The sequence below is a fragment of the Petromyzon marinus genome, chromosome 28, assembly GCF_048934315.1.
Source record: "Petromyzon marinus isolate PM22_M1 ecotype Great Lakes invasive population chromosome 28, UKy_Petmar_22M1.pri1.0, whole genome shotgun sequence".
NCBI classification, from domain to species: Eukaryota; Metazoa; Chordata; class Hyperoartia; order Petromyzontiformes; family Petromyzontidae; genus Petromyzon; species Petromyzon marinus.
In genome coordinates, this window is record NC_133694.1 from 13,244,352 (window position 1) to 13,264,605 (window position 20,254).

Consider the following 20,254-nt stretch of genomic DNA (forward strand, 5'->3'; position numbering starts at 1 on the left):
GCTAAGCTCCAGGGTGATTTCAACAAACTACATCAGCTAGTTGCTCTTAAACTAGTCCTGAATACCTCCAAAACCAAGGTGCTATGCTTCTCACCAGGACTAAAGCAGGAAGTTATTTTTCTCCAATTACATTCCTTAAATAATTATCAATTAGAGCAAGTCAAGATCTATAAGTATCTTGGGGTTATCCTGGATTCAAAACTGTATTTTGAAGATCACATTGATAAAATTGGTACAAAGACAAAAATAAAAATTGGTTTTCTGTATCGACACAAGCACTGCCTCCCTCCTATATTCCGTTTGGAATTGATAAAAGCTACCATACTGCCTCTACTTGATTACTGTGACATCGTGTATAAACCAGCCCCAAGTACTGTACTGAAGAAGCTTGATTCCATCTATCACTCGGCCTTAAGATTTACATTGAACTGCCCATATAGGACTCACCAACGTGATCTCTACATTGGGTCAAACTTAACATCTCTTAATGTTCGACGGCTTGTGCACCAGATCTTATTTATTCACGATGTACTTATAAAAAATCCGCAGACTACCTGCTGGATCTCCTGTTTCAAAGAACAAATTTAACATCAGGTCTTCGCTCATTTACCAGCTTCACATTCCCTATTGCCGTACAAAAACTGGAAGGGCCTTTGCTATTGATGCCCCCAGGGTCTGGAATGCTTTCTTATATATAAAAGTCTCCGCGCGCGCGCGCTTGCGAGGGATTTGTCTCTCGGACGGTGGGCTTGACGTCCAAAAAAATTTGCCAGGCAGCACGCCCTAAGTCCCGGGGTGGGAATAGGCTATTCCGTTTTCGCATCCCTCAACTTTAAAGTAGTTTAATTAACAAATTTGTGACATTCTTATTTTAATTATTTACTTATTGCGTCACATCGACCGTACCAACTGTCGACAATTGCGTGGGGGGGCGGACCCTGCCAGGTGATGCGCATTCGGTCGAGCTCACGGGGGACATTTCATTTTACGCGTTTAACATGCAATAAATATACACGTCACGCTGCGTATTTTTCTTCACAGTCTCATGTCCTCTTCGCCCCCCCCCCCGCCAAAAAAAAACACGTCCAGTTTCTACAACAGAGTCCGTAGATAATATAGTGCTTAAATACCATTATTATTGCACGGCCGGGGGGATGGCTGTGGGGGTAGTGGCCCAGCCTGCCAATGCGCTACCTCCCCCGCCTCGGCAATGTAGGCCAGGACGGGGGCTCCGCACCGGCCTAGGCCTGACCAAGCCTATGGTAAGTATAAATTTCCTTGCTTCTTACGCTACGAAATCAGGTTCATTGTTTACTATTATTAAACAAATACGTTCCCAGATATGACAATAATAATTTTTGTGTGCACATAGTAACTCTGGTTCATTGCGTACTATTATGAAACTTATAAGTTGCCACATATTACAATAATTATGTTTGTGTGCAGATAAGAACTCGGGTTCATTGTTTACTATTATGAAACAAATACGTTGCCAGATATTACAATGATGTTTGTGTGCACAAAAGAAAATTTTCATTATTAGCTTGATAAATATTCCCTTTTTAGCTGTGCATTTATCACGCTGCGACAGTGTATTGCCAGTCTGTCATGTGCTCTGCTGCCTGCTAATTAACGTCAGTGCACTGCCACTCTATTATCTACACTGCTAATTTTCCTTTTGACCATTATGAGTGTATGCCAGTCTATAATCTGTTGCCTGCTTCTTTACCTCACTCAGTGTACTCCCAGCCTTTCATGTCCACTGTATTCTGCTTTTTCAGCTGCTGCCTGTATTGGCAGCTTTTTATGTCAACTGTAGCAATGCTTGTCATTGAGTCGGCGTACTGGCAGTCTATAATCTAGACTGTAGCCTGCTTCTCAACTTACCTGTGCGTACTGCTGCTCTTTAATTTACACTGCTTTCTGCTTATTTCTTCAATGCATTTCCATTGTTTCCATTGCTCATGTCACGCCATTTACTCATACGGGTAGTACTGCGATACTGAGAGCTGTGCCATCATCGGGGATTGCTGTGCACGTCAATGTGTGTGTGTGCGAGTCGATGTGTGTGTGAGTCCATATCTGTGCGCGTGTAGGTCCATGCGTGTGTTTAAGTCCATGTGTGTGTCTGTCTTTTACGATTGGACAACGCCCGATGTGTGTGTGTACGTCCAAGTGTTTGTGTGTCAGTCCAAGTGTGCGTGTCAGTCCATTTGTGTGTATCAGTCGCTGTGTGTGTTAGTCCATGTGTGTGTGTCAGTCCATATGTGTGTTTGTTAGTCCACGTGTAAGTCCATACATGTGTGTGTGCCACTCGATGTGTGTAAGTCAATGCGTGTGTGTGAGTCAATATGTGTGTGTTAATCCATGTGTGTGTATCTAAAGAACATGTCTGTGTGTAGGGCAATGTGTGTGTTAGTCTATGTATGTGTAAGTCCATGTGTGTGTGTGTCTTCGTCGATATGTGTGTGTAAGTACATGTGTGTTTTACGTCAATCTGTCTGTGAGTCCACGTATGTCTGTGTGTGTGTCGCTGTATGTGTCTACGTCCATATATGTGTGTGTAACTCCATGTGTATCTAAAGTGGATGTCTATGCGTGTGTGAGTCCATATGTGTGTGTGTGCAAGTCGATGTGTTTGTGTGTGCGAGTCGATATGTCTGTGTGTCAGTCCATGGGTGTGTGTGTTAGTCGCTTTGTGTCCGTGGCTCCATGTGAGTCCGTGTAAGTCTATTTCTTTGCGTGTGATCAACCATGTAATGTGATCAACCATGTAATGTATGCCGATGCTCTGGTGAATCCTGCTCACTCAGAGGAGGACTTGGAGGCACTGCTGCTGAACCTGGAGCTTGGCACTAAGAGGTGGGGCCTTACCATCAGCCCCATCAAATCTAAGCACCTGGCTGGGTATTTTGTACCATCGGACAATCCACCCCCACAACTCACAATTTCTGATGCGCCAGTTGTGGAGAGATTGGAGAGATTCCCATACCTGGCAAGTGTGCTCATGACCAGCTCCAGTTTAACACCAGAGGTCTCACTCCAAATTAGTTGAGCGCCATTATCTTTTCATCGGCTGCGTTACGCTGTGTGGAAGCTACCTGGTCTCTCGCTCCACATGAAGCTCCAGGTCTTCTCGGCCACGGTAATCCCCTACCTTCTGTACGCTTGCGAAACGTGCACCCACCTAATGGAACATCTTCGCCGGTTGGAAACATTTAGGCTGGCCTGCTAACGATCCACCCTGGGTTTAACCATGTGTGTGTGTGTACGTCTAAGTCGATGTGTTTCTACTTGTGTGGGTCCATGTCTGTGTGTAAGTCCATGTGTGTGTCTGCCTTTTTCGCCTGGGCAACGCCGGGTACTTCCTGCTAGTTGCCAATAAACTGCAACTTGAATCGCTACCAATGAGATCTTCTCTCAAAACTGCTCTAGAGGAGTTGTACACCCCTAGCTGCCACTGATATTCATTGGCATAAAATAAAATAAAATGTTTCGCTCCGGATGATGCTGCAAAGTATTATCTGTATTTTGATTTAGCGTGCTGATCTTACAGGTGCATTGAAAAATTTGATACTCCGACTGATGCTTCTGTTGTTGTGGAGTAACTTATGCAGCCAGCTATGGCTCTAGGGTTTGGTGTTACATGTTATTTATGTAGTTTATTGTAAAAAATTCGGTCACAGTCCTTATGATCACTGTTACATTGCAATTATGGCTATATTTTTTGGTGATTTCGAAAACGTTTTTGTTAGACTGATGGCCTTAATCTAAGTTTTCTTGTGGTTGTTGTTGTTGTTTGACTTGCATCCCACTGGGATTTTTGCACACAGCATTGGTGTACGGTGCTTTTTCAGGAATATTTTGCTGTTTTTTTCATGGATTTTCTGTTTGCACAGTCACATAGTCACTTTAAGATGTTTTCTTGTTCGTGTTTTTGTTTGTTGTGGTTGCACCCGATTCAAGAGCCGAATGGCTCACAGGGCTATACAAAATAAATAAATAAATTGGTAAACCCTTTACGCCCCCCATCCGTCTGCCATTGGTGTGTGCCATCGGAGCACCTGGACAGACACGAGGGCCTGCTGCAGGCTGGCACAGTGTGCCCGCCACATCTCTTCTTCCTCTGCTGCGCCACCCCGCGCAGCCTCGAGCTCTGCCACTCGCGCCACGATCCGACCAAGCTGCTGCTCCACCTGACAGACACACGACACAGTGCCTCTGTGTCAATCCACTGCTGGAAGGCCTCACATGTCATGTTGGTAATGGAAACGGTTTGACCGTGCTTCACCACACTGGTTTGGCTTGAAGGGGATGAGGCCCAAGATCGGTTCAGATTTCACTCATCACCGATGTCAGTTGTGACTGGGAATCGAAGTCAAGTTGCCAAGTTCGTAGCGCAGTCGCTCTCCGCTGCACTATGACTCCCGTTTATACTATATGTGTATCCTCAAATATTCAAATAGACTATTAAGGTTGCTCGAAACATACTGAACTGTCATTTAGATTTATAAAGTATGATTTTGTGAAAGCCTGTGTTGTCTGAATATCCATAATACAGGTTTTTTGGGTTACATTGCCTAAATGTCATTAAAACCCGCCACTACCCGACACAGCCAACTCGTAAGGGTTGTCACGTAAACAGAACATACCAATTCATCACTAGTACAGCACACCAAGCCACAACATTTACAATCTGAGTACGACGTTTCACCAGGAATTACAACTAGCTTCATCAGGCGACAGCCAAATTTGTGAAGTCTGTTTCATTCCTTATATAGCGGTGTAGATGTGGTGACCACACTTCTGCGCTCTTGCGTAAAGTGGGGGTGATTACTGAGTCAACGTACATTATGCATGTGCATTATGCGAGCCCTTTGATCTTGTCCTTCCTGTCTATTGTTTTTTATTAAAATAGCCCTACCAATGTTAATCCCTATTGAAGTATGCTGCCCTTTATAGGCATGCTTTTAAATAATGTATTACAGTATTTGGTTATTCGTTTCCATGCATCACTAAGGTGGTAGGTATCTGAACGGTTAAAATATTTTTTTATTTCTTTCAATTTTGATAGATTCTCTCATTAGTCTTGGCCAGTAGTAGCTAATTTTGCACAGAACTTCAACATTATCAAAATCAATTGAGTGTCCTTGTTGGCACGCGTGTTCTGCTACTGCTGACAGTTATATTTGGGAGAATTTAATATTTCTCTGATGTTCGTTTAGTCTCGTGCTGATCATTCGTCCTGTTTGCCCAACAACCTTTACCACACGTGCAGTTGATCCTGTACACACCTTCTGTTGATAGCTTCGGTAATACATCTTTTGTACCAGATATTAATTTCTGTATTTTATGTACCATGCCAAATCTGACTAGGATGTTTTGTTTTTCCAAACATCTGGGTAGTTTATCAGTTACTCCCGCAATGCACGGTACTTGGGCAGTTTCAATGCTCGTGTTATTTGATTTTGTTTTGGCATTCAATGCCCTGATGATTTGTGCATCATTGTAACTGTTCATTTGCAGCACTTCTTTAACATGTTGAATTTCCCTTCTCAGACTGTTGACCCACACTTAATTATACAGAGGTATTAAGTTTATTTTATTTGTTACGCGGCTGATTTACAAGGGAGATTCGAGGTGCGTGACGACAGCAACAACAACACGAAGACAAAAACATCAATATTGCAGACAGCGAGGTCAGGGTCCTTAAGGAATATTGCACTACTAACAAACGAGGTATTTAAAGGTCGTAAATGAAACACATGCGAGTCATAAACAGTGCAAGCAAAATATAAAAAGGTTCGGTACAAGTCCATCCCAACACACAAATTGTGCATGTAAGCTTTGTGTTTTGGTTTAAAAAGGAAGTAAAGAGGGGGAGTGAAGGGAGAGAACCATGACAATTCCTAGATATTTAAAGTTGTCAACCTGTTCAATAGGGTGTGAGTCCAGAGCCACGATATGCTTAGGTGGCAAGACAGATTTGGGGCAGCCCGAGAATTACATGAGCAAAGTCCTGTTGTGGATGTTATTGTAACTCCTCCATATAATTTCCATAATGCATTAGGGCTGTATCATCAGCCAAAAAGGTGAATGTCAAGAGTGCAGATTGTAGATTCCTACATTGCTGACATACATAGAAAAGAGAATAGGGCCAAGTACCGAGTTCTGAAGTATCCTCTTCATAATGGGGTCCTGTCAGAGGATATGGGCCGTGAATGAGTTAAATGGCTCACAAAGTGTGGATCCGCATTTCTATAAGAAAAGCAACCAAGTTGCAGTGTTTAACGTGGGATGCCGTGCAACATTTGAATAATGCAACAAAAGCTGCGTGCAGGAACAGTTTGATTTGCGTACGTATTGGGCTGCAATGTGTGTTGGGCTGCGTACGTTTTGGGCTGTAATGTGTTGGGCCGCACGTGTGTTGGGCTGCGCACCCGTTGGGCTGTATGTGTGTTGGGCTGCAAGTGTGTTGGGCTGTAATGTGTGTTGGGCTACAATGTGTGTTGGCCTGCAATGTGTGTTGCACTGCAATGTGTGTTGGGCTGCGTACGCGTTCGGCTGTAATGTGTGTTGGGCTGAAATGTGTGTTGGGCTGCGTACGCGTTCGGCTGTAATGTGTGTTGGGCTGAAATGTGTGTTGGGCTGAAATGTGTGTTGGGCTGAAATGTGTGTTGAGCTGCAATGTGTGTAGGCCTGGGCACATGTTGTGCTGCAATGTGTGTTGGGCTGAGCAAGCGTTGGGCTGCGCTCATGTCACCTGGTTGATGGCCGGCTCAGGTGGGAGCTCTGTGTCCGAAGCCGAGGACAAAAGCCGCACGAGCAGCGCACGCAACTCGGCCAGCTGCAAAACATGGCAGCGCTCTCATGCAGTGCTGCGTTTGGCTCACCCCCTTGTAAGACACAACGAGTTTCAACATAAAAAGTAGAAAAAATAAATTGAAACCTTTCCCCAACAATATTTGAGCAACGTTTCGAATTCAACTAAATTATTTTTTTTTACAAATCAAAATGCAGCCTGTACCAAATAGTGGGACATGGCAAAAAGAAGCGTATGCTCTATATAGTAAAACCTTAATATTCGCGGGGGATACGTGGCGCGAATATTAAATCCGTAAATATTAATACTTACAGCTTATGAGTAAACTAGGGTTAGGGGACATAAACATATATTACGTTTAAACATATAAATCGTACGTATATTAATAAATACATATATTGTATAGTGTTGTGTTACTTAACTTACCTCTAATAATGATGACCATAAACATTTAAAAAGTGCAAATATCAACGAACAAATAAAGCAATGTCTACAGTGCCGTATGTAATTCCAAAAACGTGTAAAAGAAAGCACCCGCATGTAAACAGTGCAGCAGACAAAGGCCTGCTGAGAGGGAGAGTGGCGTCGCGAAGAGGGAAACCTTAATGCTCTCACGATCCGCGCCGTTCCCACGCCGCACAACTTCTTGCGAATATTTAAAATAAAAAAAACCCCGCGAAATCCAAAATTGCTCAATAAAATTGTCGTGGATATGCAAAAGCTGCGATTATATAGCCCTTCCATATCAAGGGGTTAATATTATAATAAAAAATTTCAACAGAAATTAGCCTGGCAGAGGAGAAGAGGAAGGTCTCTTGAGCCTGAGTTTGAACAGGGGCTGGGATTGGACTTGCAGATGGCCAGCCGGAGACAGTACACTGCTCTCTTCAGCTGAGCAACCTTGAGAGGTGAGCAAGTGAGCCTCAGTACTGGCACTAAGCTCCATGCTGTACCGTGTGCTGAGCTTCCTGGTGCCGGGTGGTAGCCAGTCGCTCTCTCCGCGAGGCCTCCTGCGCTTGCAATCCCAGCCTCTCTCCCTCCTGATGCACACGTTCAAGTGCCTGGTCACAAACAGATAAAGCACAAGGATTACCCTTGCTAGCCTGTCACCTGTCAGGGAGGGTACACATTGTCAGTACAGGGACTCCTCTACTTACGAACATTCGACTTACGACCTTTCAGAGATACGAACAAACCTGTGCTTATGTCCAGATGCCTGTTCGGATCGAGAGATTAAGTTCAACCGCCATGCAATAGATGGTCGGTAGTTGGCATGTGCATCTGCAGAACATAGAGAACTGTGGCATCTCCAGGAGATTATACAACTTTGAAAGCCATTCCCTGTGTTTAGTGTGCATGCCGTACAACATGTTTGGAATCGAGAGGAGTAAAGTTGGACTTACGAACAAATCGACTTACTAACAGACCTCTGAAACCTAACCCGTTCATAAGTAGAGGAGTCCCTGTATGCACAATCACAGTTCACGTAATGCAAAGCCAGGACGCGGTGCAGACGTCTCTTCAATGGAATCTACTGCGGAGACTGTGATTAAACCATTTTCCCATTTGTCACACATTTCACTTCCGATTCCTTAAGCATATATGAGAGCAAAGCTGATTTCCCCTTTCCACAAGGACAGTGGGCTCATGCATAAGCGCATTAGGAATACGAATTATGGTGGATCACACGAAATACACCATAGCCATCATTGATCATGCTGTGTATGGTGTAGCTTGTTTGATAACAGTTTAAATAAATGTGTGTAAATGCTTTAAAACTTTTTAGGAAACACAAACAATTTATAAAGAAAGCAAAATATAATAATTTGAAAGAGGTGTATAATAATTTTGCATCATTATATATTTTTCCCTGCACCTCCGATTAGCACTGTTGGCTACACAGGGTGCAAAATAATTTTTACATACATAAGTAATAATTATAATTACTTATTTATCCACAAAAGCTACATTGAGCCATATGACACTCTTTCAGAAGGATTTTAATTTTATTATTTTCAGCCAATTAATGAGTTGTTGACATGTGGGCGGAAACCGGAGGACCCGGAGAAAACCCATGCACACGAGGGGGAAAATAACACTATCCACGTACAGATGGAGACTAATGCTAATTAGTCCACTTGCCATGCCGCCTCCTCCTGGCGAGCCAGGGTAAGGCACCTGGATGCCCACGGGAAAGGAGTTTGACAACGTTCATGCGATCAACCAACCCTCACCTCCACAGTGCTGGATTAGAGGCGTGTGCCACCACCGCCCGGCGGTGATGGTCAGATTAGGATGAGAGCACAGCATACAAAGGTTAAGCAGGAGGCGGTGGCAATGATTGAATACACGTTCCACAGCAGCCAGCTTGGAGAGCATCAGAGCACCTGCTTCTCCTGCGAGAGACACTTGGCAACGTCCTCCTTCTCCCGTTTGAGGTTTTCAGCCTCCACTTCCATGTCCCTCAGCTGCAACTCCACTTTTCTGATGGCCTGGAGGATAATGCAGTGGCCATAATACAATAGAATACTTGCATTTCAATAGCATCTACGTGCACTCAAGAGCCTCCCGACACTTACGTGTTTGTGCGACTCCACCTCTTCCTCTCTGGCTGCGAGTGCTTCTTCCAGCCTCTGCATTTCCTTCTGTATGAGAGACTGGACACCCACACAACGGCACGCACACGCAACAATCACATTGAATGTTCTGCCAATGTAAAATCTCACTGACATACTGTATCTACACTTATTGCACTTGTAAAGGCACAGCCCTATTGTCAATCCACTGCTGGATGAGGGCCTCCCTGTGCCGTGCAGGTCGTGGGGGTTATTTTGCCATACTTTACCATGCCGGTCAGTGTCGATAGATGAAGGGAGGACCATAGAAAAAAAATGCATACAAGTGCCGTAAAACAATTGATTGTACTACTGTGCATGGTGGTTACTTGTCCAAGCACTCTCCAGGCACAAATCTGCTCAGCTTCCGAGATCTGACAAGATCAGGTACATTCCAGGTGACTTGCTCCAGCACCACAGATGATTGTGAGAAGGATGTTAAGAGACACATTGTGTTAGCAGGAGAGATTTTTGATATGCGTGAACCCATTTACAAAAACAAGCCAACTGCAGTGTGACGAGACAGGTGTTTTATTCAGGAGAAATGTCCTGATTGTTGTATTATCCACTGTTGGATGAATACCGCACCAAGCCTTCACCATCTCTTACAGTATCGCAATGCAACAATCCAACGGGCATCTGCACATTCGGTGATTTCATTGCGTACACGTATTTAAAGTGACAACCTGACCACTAAAACTGGAAGCAGACCTCACATGTCAGAGAAGCCCACCGGAGTGAGGGTGTGTGAGGCACCTTGCCAGATGTGGAAGCCAGTGGCTGCTGCTGTTGCTCCCTCTCACGGAGCTCCCTCTGCGTGCTCAGCAGATCGGCGTGCAGCCTCCTCAGCTCCTCTTCACGCTGCGACGCCTCGCGCTGCAGGCTCGTCACGAGCCCTTGTCACGTGCAGCACGCGTATTCCAACAATTCCAGACACTTCACAACCGCGCCTTCATCATATCTTGGCTCAGCTATTGCAACCCTCTGCTTTACGGCCTCCCCATAATCCCTCCATCTCTCAAACTCCAGATGATCCAAAATGCTGCTGCCAGATTTTGCAACCGTAAATGAGACCACATCGCACCTCTTCTCCATTCCATCCAATAGTTCCTAATCTAGTCCTGGATGAAATTCAAGATCACAGTCACCGTCTTCAAGATACTCCATGGACTTGCCTCTGTTTACCTCTCCCCTCTCATCTCACCCTACTGCCCTCGTGTACAAATGCAGCATCGCCTTAACAGACTGTTGGAGCAAGTGCTGTTAGTAAGCACCTTTCAAGGCCGGCCAACACCACGCCCGGCCGCCTTTGTCTCTCCAGTGATGGTGTTTACACATCGCACCCATTTTTGAGGCTGAGTCGACTTAGGGGATGCCTAGGACTGGTTCAAATATTCACCACTGTTATTGGTCAGGAGCATAAATCGAACTCGGGTCGCCAGGTTCATAGCACAGTGTGCTCACCACGACACTACCATTCCCAAAAAACAACAACCGTCATTCGCCACTCAGTGGTCGGTGACATCGCCACGGTGCTTGTGCCAGACTAGGTGCACTTTGAGGTCACGTGCAGTGCCAAAGGCTCCCTGGCAGAATTTCACGGGGCAGACTCAGGTGCAATTGGTTGACTGACTGATTTGACTGGCAGATGCACCACCTGTACCCTCTATGGTGCCAACTTGCTGTGGTTTAGTCGCTCGGCGCTCCGCTCATTGTTGTGAGTGTCACTCCTCTGCCCACCGCTGTTGTTGGAGGGCGACTACCTCCCAACTGCCCAGTAGCGTCCTGCCACTCCCCACACCCCCCCCCCCGCACCTTTGGCCAGTGCCAGGTCTCTGCAAGCCTTGTCCAGCTCAATCTTCAGATGAGCAATGTCCACATCGCGTTCTCTCGCCGTGTGATTCAGCACCTCGCTAGAGCCCACCTCAAGCCTGTTCAGCTGCAACATCACCGTTGGTGTAGGTTCAAACGTGTATCGACAAAGGAAAAACACATCAATATATAGTGGCCCCTCGGTTAATGATATTAATTGGTTCCATGAAAACCATCCTTAATTGAAATGATCATTAATCGAATATAGGAAATACATGTTCAAGACTTAATTTGTTCAAAGACGATCGGAAGTTGACCTTTTTCATCCTAAAAACATAGTTTATAATATTAAACGACGCAATTTTAATTAAAAAAAAACGTTATAAGAACATATTAAAGCATTAACGTAATTAGAAGCACGGGTTAATAATGAATAAAAAGAGCATAAAAAGGTGCATAAATAGAGCATAAAATAAAAATTCTTACATTAGGCTTTCTCCACATTCATTTTAGGGGCCATTGCTATTCATCTTATTTAACTTTTAAGTAAAAAATACACTAAGTATTCAAGAAAGCTGTTTCCATAAGCAACGCACATCAAACATTAAAAAACCTGGAAGCCAGTTGCTCTGAACTATTTTTTATTTCGCTCCGATTTGCCGAAATTGGCAGGAACCGCGTGATATCGTAAACATTGTAATGTATCGTTAATAGAAACAATGGTGGGACCCTATAGGAGGCGGATCGCTAATCGAAAAATTGTTAATCGATGGCATCGTAAACCGAGGGACCACTGTACAACATAGACACCTATCCTTAACTTACCCAGAATCCACCCGATCTCGTCAGATCTCAGGTTAGCAGAGTTGATCGTGAATAGTACTTGGATGGCCAAACACAATGCACAACAGATTTTTATAGGCTGCTGCAAGGCTGCGTGGTGGGCAGCAGATGACAGTACAGTGAAACCTTGGTCTGCGAGTGTTTTGCAAGACGAGCAAAAAATTCAAATAAATAATTTGATAAACGAGCGATGTCTTGCAATACGAGCAGTACGTACACAGTATACGCTTTGTCTGCCGAGCGTCACGTGATCACAACTGAGCCAATGGTTCTTCTCTCTCTCTGCGGGATTGTGGGTAATCGTCTCCCATGCTCGGTCTCAGTCGGCGTGCCTCACTCGTATAGTCAACATCCGTGCGGTGTATACTGTTTACTACAGTATAGTGTTGTAACCACGTGTGTGCGTACAGCATTTTTTTATTTTGTGTCCAAGTGTAGTGACTGTTCTTTAGTAACTGTACTGCAAGTGAAAGTCGTCCTACACAATAACCCTCCTCTCCTCTCTCGTATCCCTCACGCCAGCCACGATTAAATATAATTGTGATTACTTTATATTAAATTTAAATAATAAAAATATAAAAAGGTATTTTGTATTAATAACTTTTATATGAATACAGTATTTTTGGGTTGTGGAACGAATCATCTGAGCTTCCATTATTTCTTATGGGGAAATCGCTTTGATATACGAGTGCTTTGGATTACGAGCACGTTTCCGGAACGAATTATGCTCGCAATCCAAGGTTTCACTGTACAGCAAACTCCATTGTTGTAATGTATGCTCCAACGTCTATGCTCCCTACCTTCACCAACTCACACTCATCAGCGTGGTGAATTATGGTGAATTAACTGCAAGACCCGCACAAGGGCTGTACACATGAACATCCCAAAGTAAATCATTATCAATACAGTACATACACATGTGCCTAACGATATGTTTACTATCTTCTCAATGTTCTCACATTATGACCCTCCGGTCACTCTGCTAGATCCAAGCAGTTCTACAGATTGTTGCCCTATTGCGATGTTTACATTTCAAGGTTTTCCAGAGATCGGATGAGATTGGGCGCATTCGGAGTGATTCGGTCACGGGCTTTGTGGTCATGCTTGGGGTTACCCGCGCACACACACTGCAGCCATTCACACGTTATGGGGCTTGCACTCTTTTGGTGCTCAATAATACGGTAACAGGATCAATTTGATCCCAACTATAACACCTGCTGTATATTTGGAGTTTGCATGTTCTCCCCGTGGTCGCGTGGATTTTTCTCCAGGTCCTCCGGGTTTTTCTCTCCACGTTTAGACTCAACGTGCAAGTATTTGGCCGTCTTAAATTTAACTTTGTTGAGCTATCATTTGTGGCAAGGTCACTTCTGAAAAAGAGCTAAATAGCTCAGTAGGCCTGACCTGGTAAAATAAAAAAGTTAGTACGTTAGTTAACATGCCATAGCGATATGTATCTCTTGTTCCATATGTATCATCACTGGAGATGTATCCGAGTTACCTGCTCCCGCAGGACCCTGACCTCCTGCGTCCTGTTGTGGAGCTCCCTCTCCAGGGCTGGTCGCGTGCCATCCCTTTCAGCTGCCCACAACTCTTGCTGTGTCAGCTGCTGCCTCAGTGCCCCCGTCTCATCCCTCAGGGTCGAGATGACCAAATCTTTACGCTTCGACTCAGCCTCAAACACAAGCAGGCGCTTCACCTCATCTCCCAGCTTCAGCAGCTGCTGCTCCTGCAGGGTGGCACATCCAGGACCCTGTTAGGCTACTAAGCAGGTATGCCAGCCATCTCATGAGTACATGTGACATTGCAATTTGGTGTTATGGCATGTCTATACATACGTAAATATACGAAATACATTATCTCGAGATGATGTGTGGATACATAAGTGGTCATGTATGTTGTTGAACTTCTTTTGCACCGTATGTAGCCAGCCATGATAATCGGAGGTGTGGGTGGAGTACAATAAACTAAATATAAAAAGCAGTTTTAAAGAAATTAGTTTTCAATCTAGCATGAACATGTACAGCCCCTGTTAATCTGCTGCAGGATCAGCGCCGTGCCACACCATGTGCGTCTTAGAGATTATCTGATGTGGGTTCATAGAAGTAGAGTACAAGAATGCGATTTTTAAAAAAAGTTTATTTCATCTAAAGTGTTGACAGTGTTTAATGTGTTTATATGGGAACGCTTACTACAGCAGCTTTAACGTGTGGCTCCTCACTTTCCCCTGGCTGAGCCTGCTCACTCTCAGAACTAGAGAACTAGAGAACCTCGTCGTGGGTGGCGGAAGGAGGTTGGGGGGCGGCCACTGCCTTGTGGCCACGTGGCTATGTCACATCAACTGCAACTGTCAAGACTCAGAGATAGGAAGGGAACTCACTTGGGGGCTTTTGCCAAGAGGGACCTAAGGGGTTGTGGTGCCAGAGGGTAGATGCATCCACGCGCTGTCTTGGTACATCCTCCCGCACTTGACTCGATTTGTTTACATTTGTAGTGGGTACAAATGGAGAGAGAGACTTCTCTGGAGGCAACACGTTTATTATAACAATAACAAAAGCCCTAACACAAAGGGGTATCTGCCCCTTCCACCAGGTAACCTATGGAGGTAGTCCCTCCGGGTTGACGAGGCCCTAACACAACTGGTGAGGCTATCAGAGACCGGAACCCAACTCGGGGCTTCTCTTCAGGGTGATGGCATCAGGTCTTCAGGTGTACAACAGCAGCCGGACCCATTCAGGGGTCCGGCTGCTGTTGTCAGTCCCCGGGGCTTACTCTGCCCCTAGCCACGCCTCCCTTCTCGAGCCTTCGAGAGGGACCTGGTCCTGGTCCCGTGGTCCCCCAGCCCCCTCTTTTGGGACCCCTTGGCCGGTACCTCCGGTCACCAAGCCTCCGGGTTCACACGGAGTGCCATGGCCCCCTGTGAACCCCTGCACCGTCCCTGGCACTCTCGCCCCCTAACCTCCAGAGGCTGACACTGCACGTGAAGTGCAGTGCCATCCATCGTCGATTGGCGATCCCAGCCGGCCCCCCACTAGGGCCATTACTGCCTTCCTACTGCAGTGCTGTAGATGGTGTGAGCGGCGTTTGTCGCGATTCACACAGGCCGGCTTCACACGACATGCAGTGACATCCACTGATGCCACTACACATTTTTTCAAGTTTTTTTTGGACTCTGTGGCCACTGATATGGTGGATTGAAAACATACATAGTGTATGCTGGGTGTGGTTCATAATATGAATCAAAATCCAATGCGTCTATACACTGCGTTTGTAAACCAAACTTATACTTAATGAAACAATGTAAAAAATGGCCCCAACCTTCTGTTGCAACAGTGCCTCCGAGCTGAACTGGATGGCGACAGGATCGCCGTTTACCCGGCTGTACCCGTCACAGTGGCTCCAGTCGTCTGCAAATGTAGTTGTAGGAACACAGCTCTAAGTCTCAAGTATACGCAGCAATGCACTCCGACTGCAGCTACAGCCAGCATCTTAATGCTTGCTCAATTAACTTTCCCTTTTTCTAAAACTAAAATAAAAGAACGTTATCGGTTCGTCTTCAGGTCGGAAGACATACTAAGGCTCCCACAATGCCGTGCGGGATGGCGTGTGGCACAGTTTGGCATCAGCCATCATAGAGTGCGATCGTGTCGCGAAAGTTCTCTGCGGTGAGTACAATATCTTTAAAAACATTGGCGCTACGCTACCCTACAACTTGCAGACGTTTTGGAATGGGAAAGGGTTAACATGACATTATTACAAGAACATAGATCTACTTTCAAATGCTCCCAATGTACCAACTTACAACCTTTACCCATTCCTGTATGAGTCAAACAATGAGACGATTGTTAAGACAGTGTTTGGGTCAGACAGTGTCTCCGTGCTTCGTTGTACACATCAGAACAGGACCTAATATATACGCTTAATTAAGTAAAACCCAGTGTAGCAGGCAAAATCGACCATGCCAATTCCATGGAACTTGTCTGCACAGGAAAACGACTGAATGTTAATGTAGAGGAAAACACACAGCTGATGAACCAAAGGAAATTCGGACCCTTACGAACCCAGGCCTAGCCTCAGCCTTGTCCTGTCTGCTTCTGCAGTGGAAAGGTGAGTTTTAAAAAATGTCTTCACAGAAACATTTTGATGTGCAGTTGTTTGAAAACGTTGAAACTTTTCATTTCTCCACCAAAACGTTACGAATCGTGGCTTTCTGCCAACATACCAATGAGGTGCCAGACCTGACTCTTTTATCATTCATCCTCCTGGCAGCCGTGCCTCCATGTGACTCACCCTCTGGCGCAGCAGCCGTCGGGCTGTGTATGGAGGAGCTTAGCCTCCGGCTGCCTGCGCTGTGGGGTCGAGGCTTCTGTGGTGGGTGAGGAATTCCTGATCCACGATTCCACTGAGACCAGGGGTTGCTTCTGGTGTCGGCACTATCTGAAAATAATCCGTGTTTACAAACCACAGAGATATTTAAACCGTTTCAAGCACTCTCTGTCAAGATGACAGACTTAGACAAAAAAGTGCATGCAAGGTTGGAACAAATGTAATAATTATACATGCAAAAAGTGATCTATAGACAGCAAAAGGAGCAACTGTAACTGTAGCATCAGTTTTCCCATCATGCCTCGCATGCCATGTGAGATCATCATACTGAACATATAATGCACAAAGCCTTGTTTGAGAGTACCAACTGAAAAGAGTGCATTTAAAACATAGCTGTCTGTATCCTACACGCAGTATGGTGATATCACGTGACATGCAAGGCATAATGGCAGCACCAATATCCTAAGGCTGTAATCGTGCTTTTTGCGTTTTAGAAAATACCTATTGTGCATACTATTACTCTTACACACTGCTCTGCTCCTGCCCAATTCCATCAATACAATTGTCATGAAGATAGTAAGTGCAAGCAGCTAATCTCCTGTAAATGTTACGTTTTTGAGATTTTCCAATGTACATCTGGTAACAATTTATTTTTCAGTATTCCACAGGCCAGCAATGAGCATAGTAAAGGCGTGACTGAATACTCTGCCTAGAAGGTGGTGGTGCGTGTGCGATGCTAGAGACGCTGGTAGTAGGTGCGTACTAGCTGCAGGACTGCCGAGTACTGGTAGAGGAGGGTGAGTCACAGGACTACTTGTAGCCTCCTGCAGCACAGTAATGGGCCCAGACCAGGCTTGCTTGTGGCCCACTGGAGGGCAACACACCTGCACACGTGCGGCATTACTCATCACTACACCTTGCAACAGTGAGCTCTGCACATCACACATTCTTCACTTACAAGAATCCACCTGGCACATTAGTCATCCACTTGTGAGAATAAATAAACATACACACAACACGTCACTCAGTATTCCATCAGTTACTAGAATATACGTTGTGAAGAGTTCTTATTTGTTCTATCATTAGTCATTCTCATTAAATTATATCCTCCACACCCAATGAGGTGTGTTACATCTCACATATAAAGCACCCTGCCATGTACTTGGTGAGACTCAGAGACGACTGGCAGACAGGCAAAGTAAACATTTCCATCCTCTCTAACGGAGCCATTCAACATTTGACATCTGAAGGGCACAGCCTCCATAACGTGACCATCTCTGGTCTCTTGTCCAACTTTACTAATTCCTTCTCCCTTCCTTAATTTAAGACTTGACTTTAGCCACCTGCATGTAGAATGATTTTAAAACACTAACCACTCAGATTTAATGTAGATTTTGTAATCGTGTCACGGAAAGGGATTGTGTTGGTTGTGTGAGTCTTGCACGTAAAGCGTACATGTATGGCTTAAGGACACCTATCTAAGGAAATGCACATATATAGCCCTTGGTTGATCCACTGCTGGAATAGCACCTCTCTACACCGTGCAGGTCATGGGGCTATATGACTATACTTCACCATACTGGTAAGATTATGTTGGTGAAGGTGGGCAGCATGTACTTCATAGCACAGAACAGTACAATGGATTTTGCCGCAATGCCCACTCCGTAAGCCCCCACATCCTTTGATTATCACGGTTGGCTATGTACGGTGCAGAAGAAGTTCAACATACATACATCCTATAATAGCTGTTATGTATCGTGGTCACCCATCTGAGTAATATCTTGGTTCAATCATGCTTCGCTTCTGAGACATGACAATATCGTGAGCATTGGTCATAGGCGCGGACATTTTTCAATTGCGTACGCTATGTTCCTGTATGCATTGCATAATTCTGTAGAACACAGCGTGCTTCGCCGCTATTTGTCACGCATACCTGTGACACGTCGGTGGTGCCTTGTGCTCAGAGTTTGTTATCCGTATGCGTGGCTCGGTCTGCTACGAGCACGTGAATGTGAGCGGTACCTGTGGCTCTGCAGGGACCTCCAGGGAGTAGGAGTGAGGGGAGCCCCCGAAGCGGATGGTGTCTCCGGGAGCCAGGCGCACAGTGGCGTTCTGCACACGGCAGCCGTTCACATACGTCCCGTTGGCGGAGTTGAAGTCTTGCAGAACATAGCAGCCGTCTGCCGCGCTGAACCTCAGCAGAGCGTGGCGACCCTCTGTGTCGCCGCAGCCCTGCGCCACAAAAGACAGACGCCGCCCACCCCACTCGCCGCATCGGACAGGCATCGTGGCTTCTTCACTCCACCAGCCGCTTGTTAAGCTGCCCCCTGCTGTTTGAAACGATTTTGTCTGGTCACAGCCATCCACACAAATCTAGCTGGTCCCCAACAAACTGTCCAGCTACGACTAAGAGGTTCATTCGTCCACACGTGCTCAGTGACAGAGATAACCCAATAAAGCTGGGCAAGACATGTTCGTGGTGGCAGAGCATTGGAGTTAGCACTGGTGGCCCGCTGATAGATCATATTTTTGCAAAGTTGCTTGCGCAGCTCTTTCCCCCACCCACTTTGGAGGCTTGCCTCCTCTTTTCTCTCCGCCTGATGAAGACCGCTTGTGTTGCGATCAAAACGTCGTGGGTTTTTTGCTTTTATTACTTAAAATGTATTATTTTCTCTTTTTTATCTTATTGTTATTTTATTTTCATTTTTGGATTTTTTGTTTTCTATTTACGTGACTTTACCGAAAGAACCAAGAATATGAATTCCTGCAGTCACGAAAGTTTTAAGTCTAAAAGTTTTAATAAACGACTTTTATTTTACTAAACTACTTTTATTTTACCAGGTGAGGCCCATTGAGCTCTATATCTATTTTTCAGAAGCGACCTGGCTGCATATGATAGCTCAATTAAGTGGCTGATCATGTGTAAATGTATAGCAGCCAAATACTCTAAAGGCATTTTCTAAACGTGGAGGGAAACAACCATAGGGATAGAGACATGCAAACTCCAAATATACATGCGGTAGGGTCGGAATCGCACCCACGACCTCCTGAATACTGGGTGAGGAAGTTAACATCTCGGAATGTTATAACAGCTTGGGGATAAAAGACAATGGGAAGAAATTCCAAATTTGGAAAAACTAAAGAAAACTTTTGACCTGGAGCATGGTGGTTAAACACAATGTGGATGAGATGAATGAGCCAGGTGGACCAAGTCCTCAACATGGCTGCAGGGATCAATACGTGATGAATACTTGGGTAAATTAGTTTGAAACGGAGCCTAGTATTCGTGTACGGAGCTCGGGTATGTACCTGTATGTGAAGCTGGCAGTCAGCACCACTGCCCACTCTGATGGGCTTCTGCGAGAGAGGCAGCATCCCATTTGCTCCCTTCAGATACGCCTTCATCTCTCCCCGAGCTTGACACAACAACAACAACACACCAACACAGATGTGCACTCAACTCATTCTCAAGCAGCGGGGGAACCGAAATAAGTTTCTGAACTGAAATTTGGTGGCGCCACCCACCCGCCGATGTCACCTACTCCTGTAGGTAGAGTGGCACAGGGGTAACACTTGCGCCTGGCAGCAATAAATTCTGGGTTCGATCTTCACCCGGGTGCCTTTCTGTATAAAGTTTGTATTTTCTCAATCTTTATTTGAAGCTTTCGTGACTGCCGGAATCCGTACTCTCTGGTTATTTCGGTAAAGTCACGTAGGTAGAAAAAAATATTTAAAAATAACACGACGTTTCGGTTGCAACACAAGCGTCCGTCATCAGGTGCGAAATAAATATCTGCTGTTGTGGCTTTGTATTTTCTCCCCATGCTCTGCACGG

The 20,254-nt window shown here is 45.3% G+C and overlaps 1 protein-coding gene and 1 long non-coding RNA gene across 7 annotated transcripts in view; one reads left to right on the forward strand and one right to left on the reverse strand.

Annotated features, from left to right (window-relative positions):
- Positions 1–20,254, reverse strand: part of LOC116947037 (forkhead-associated domain-containing protein 1) — a 77,266-nt gene that overhangs the window by 52,964 nt on the left and 4,048 nt on the right. For 3 of the 4 annotated variants that reach the window (XM_032962409.2, XM_032962410.2, XM_032962411.2), the window contains exons 2-14: positions 19,729–19,835; positions 18,442–18,651; positions 17,183–17,303; positions 16,384–16,530; positions 15,412–15,500; positions 13,595–13,822; positions 11,254–11,377; positions 10,195–10,334; positions 9,403–9,480; positions 9,211–9,315; positions 7,777–7,884; positions 6,764–6,847; positions 4,065–4,196 (exon numbers count right to left, since the gene is read on the reverse strand). In XM_032962409.2, the coding sequence (XP_032818300.2) occupies positions 4,065–4,196; positions 6,764–6,847; positions 7,777–7,884; positions 9,211–9,315; positions 9,403–9,480; positions 10,195–10,334; positions 11,254–11,377; positions 13,595–13,822; positions 15,412–15,500; positions 16,384–16,530; positions 17,183–17,303; positions 18,442–18,651; positions 19,729–19,835 (1,673 nt within the window). The remainder of the gene's footprint in view (positions 1–4,064; positions 4,197–6,763; positions 6,848–7,776; positions 7,885–9,210; positions 9,316–9,402; positions 9,481–10,194; positions 10,335–11,253; positions 11,378–13,594; positions 13,823–15,411; positions 15,501–16,383; positions 16,531–17,182; positions 17,304–18,441; positions 18,652–19,728; positions 19,836–20,254) is intronic. The other variant, XM_032962412.2, reaches the window with a different exon arrangement.
- Positions 693–20,236, forward strand: LOC116947040 (uncharacterized). 3 transcript variants are annotated; one of them, XR_012945586.1, is made up of 5 exons: positions 693–1,262; positions 2,814–2,862; positions 4,062–13,865; positions 15,654–15,758; positions 16,363–20,236. It is a non-coding gene; the product is annotated as an uncharacterized LOC116947040 (long non-coding RNA). The 3 variants fall into 3 exon arrangements; XR_012945585.1 differs by lacking the exon at positions 2,814–2,862; XR_012945587.1 differs by lacking the exons at positions 693–1,262; positions 2,814–2,862 and adding an exon at positions 2,869–3,145.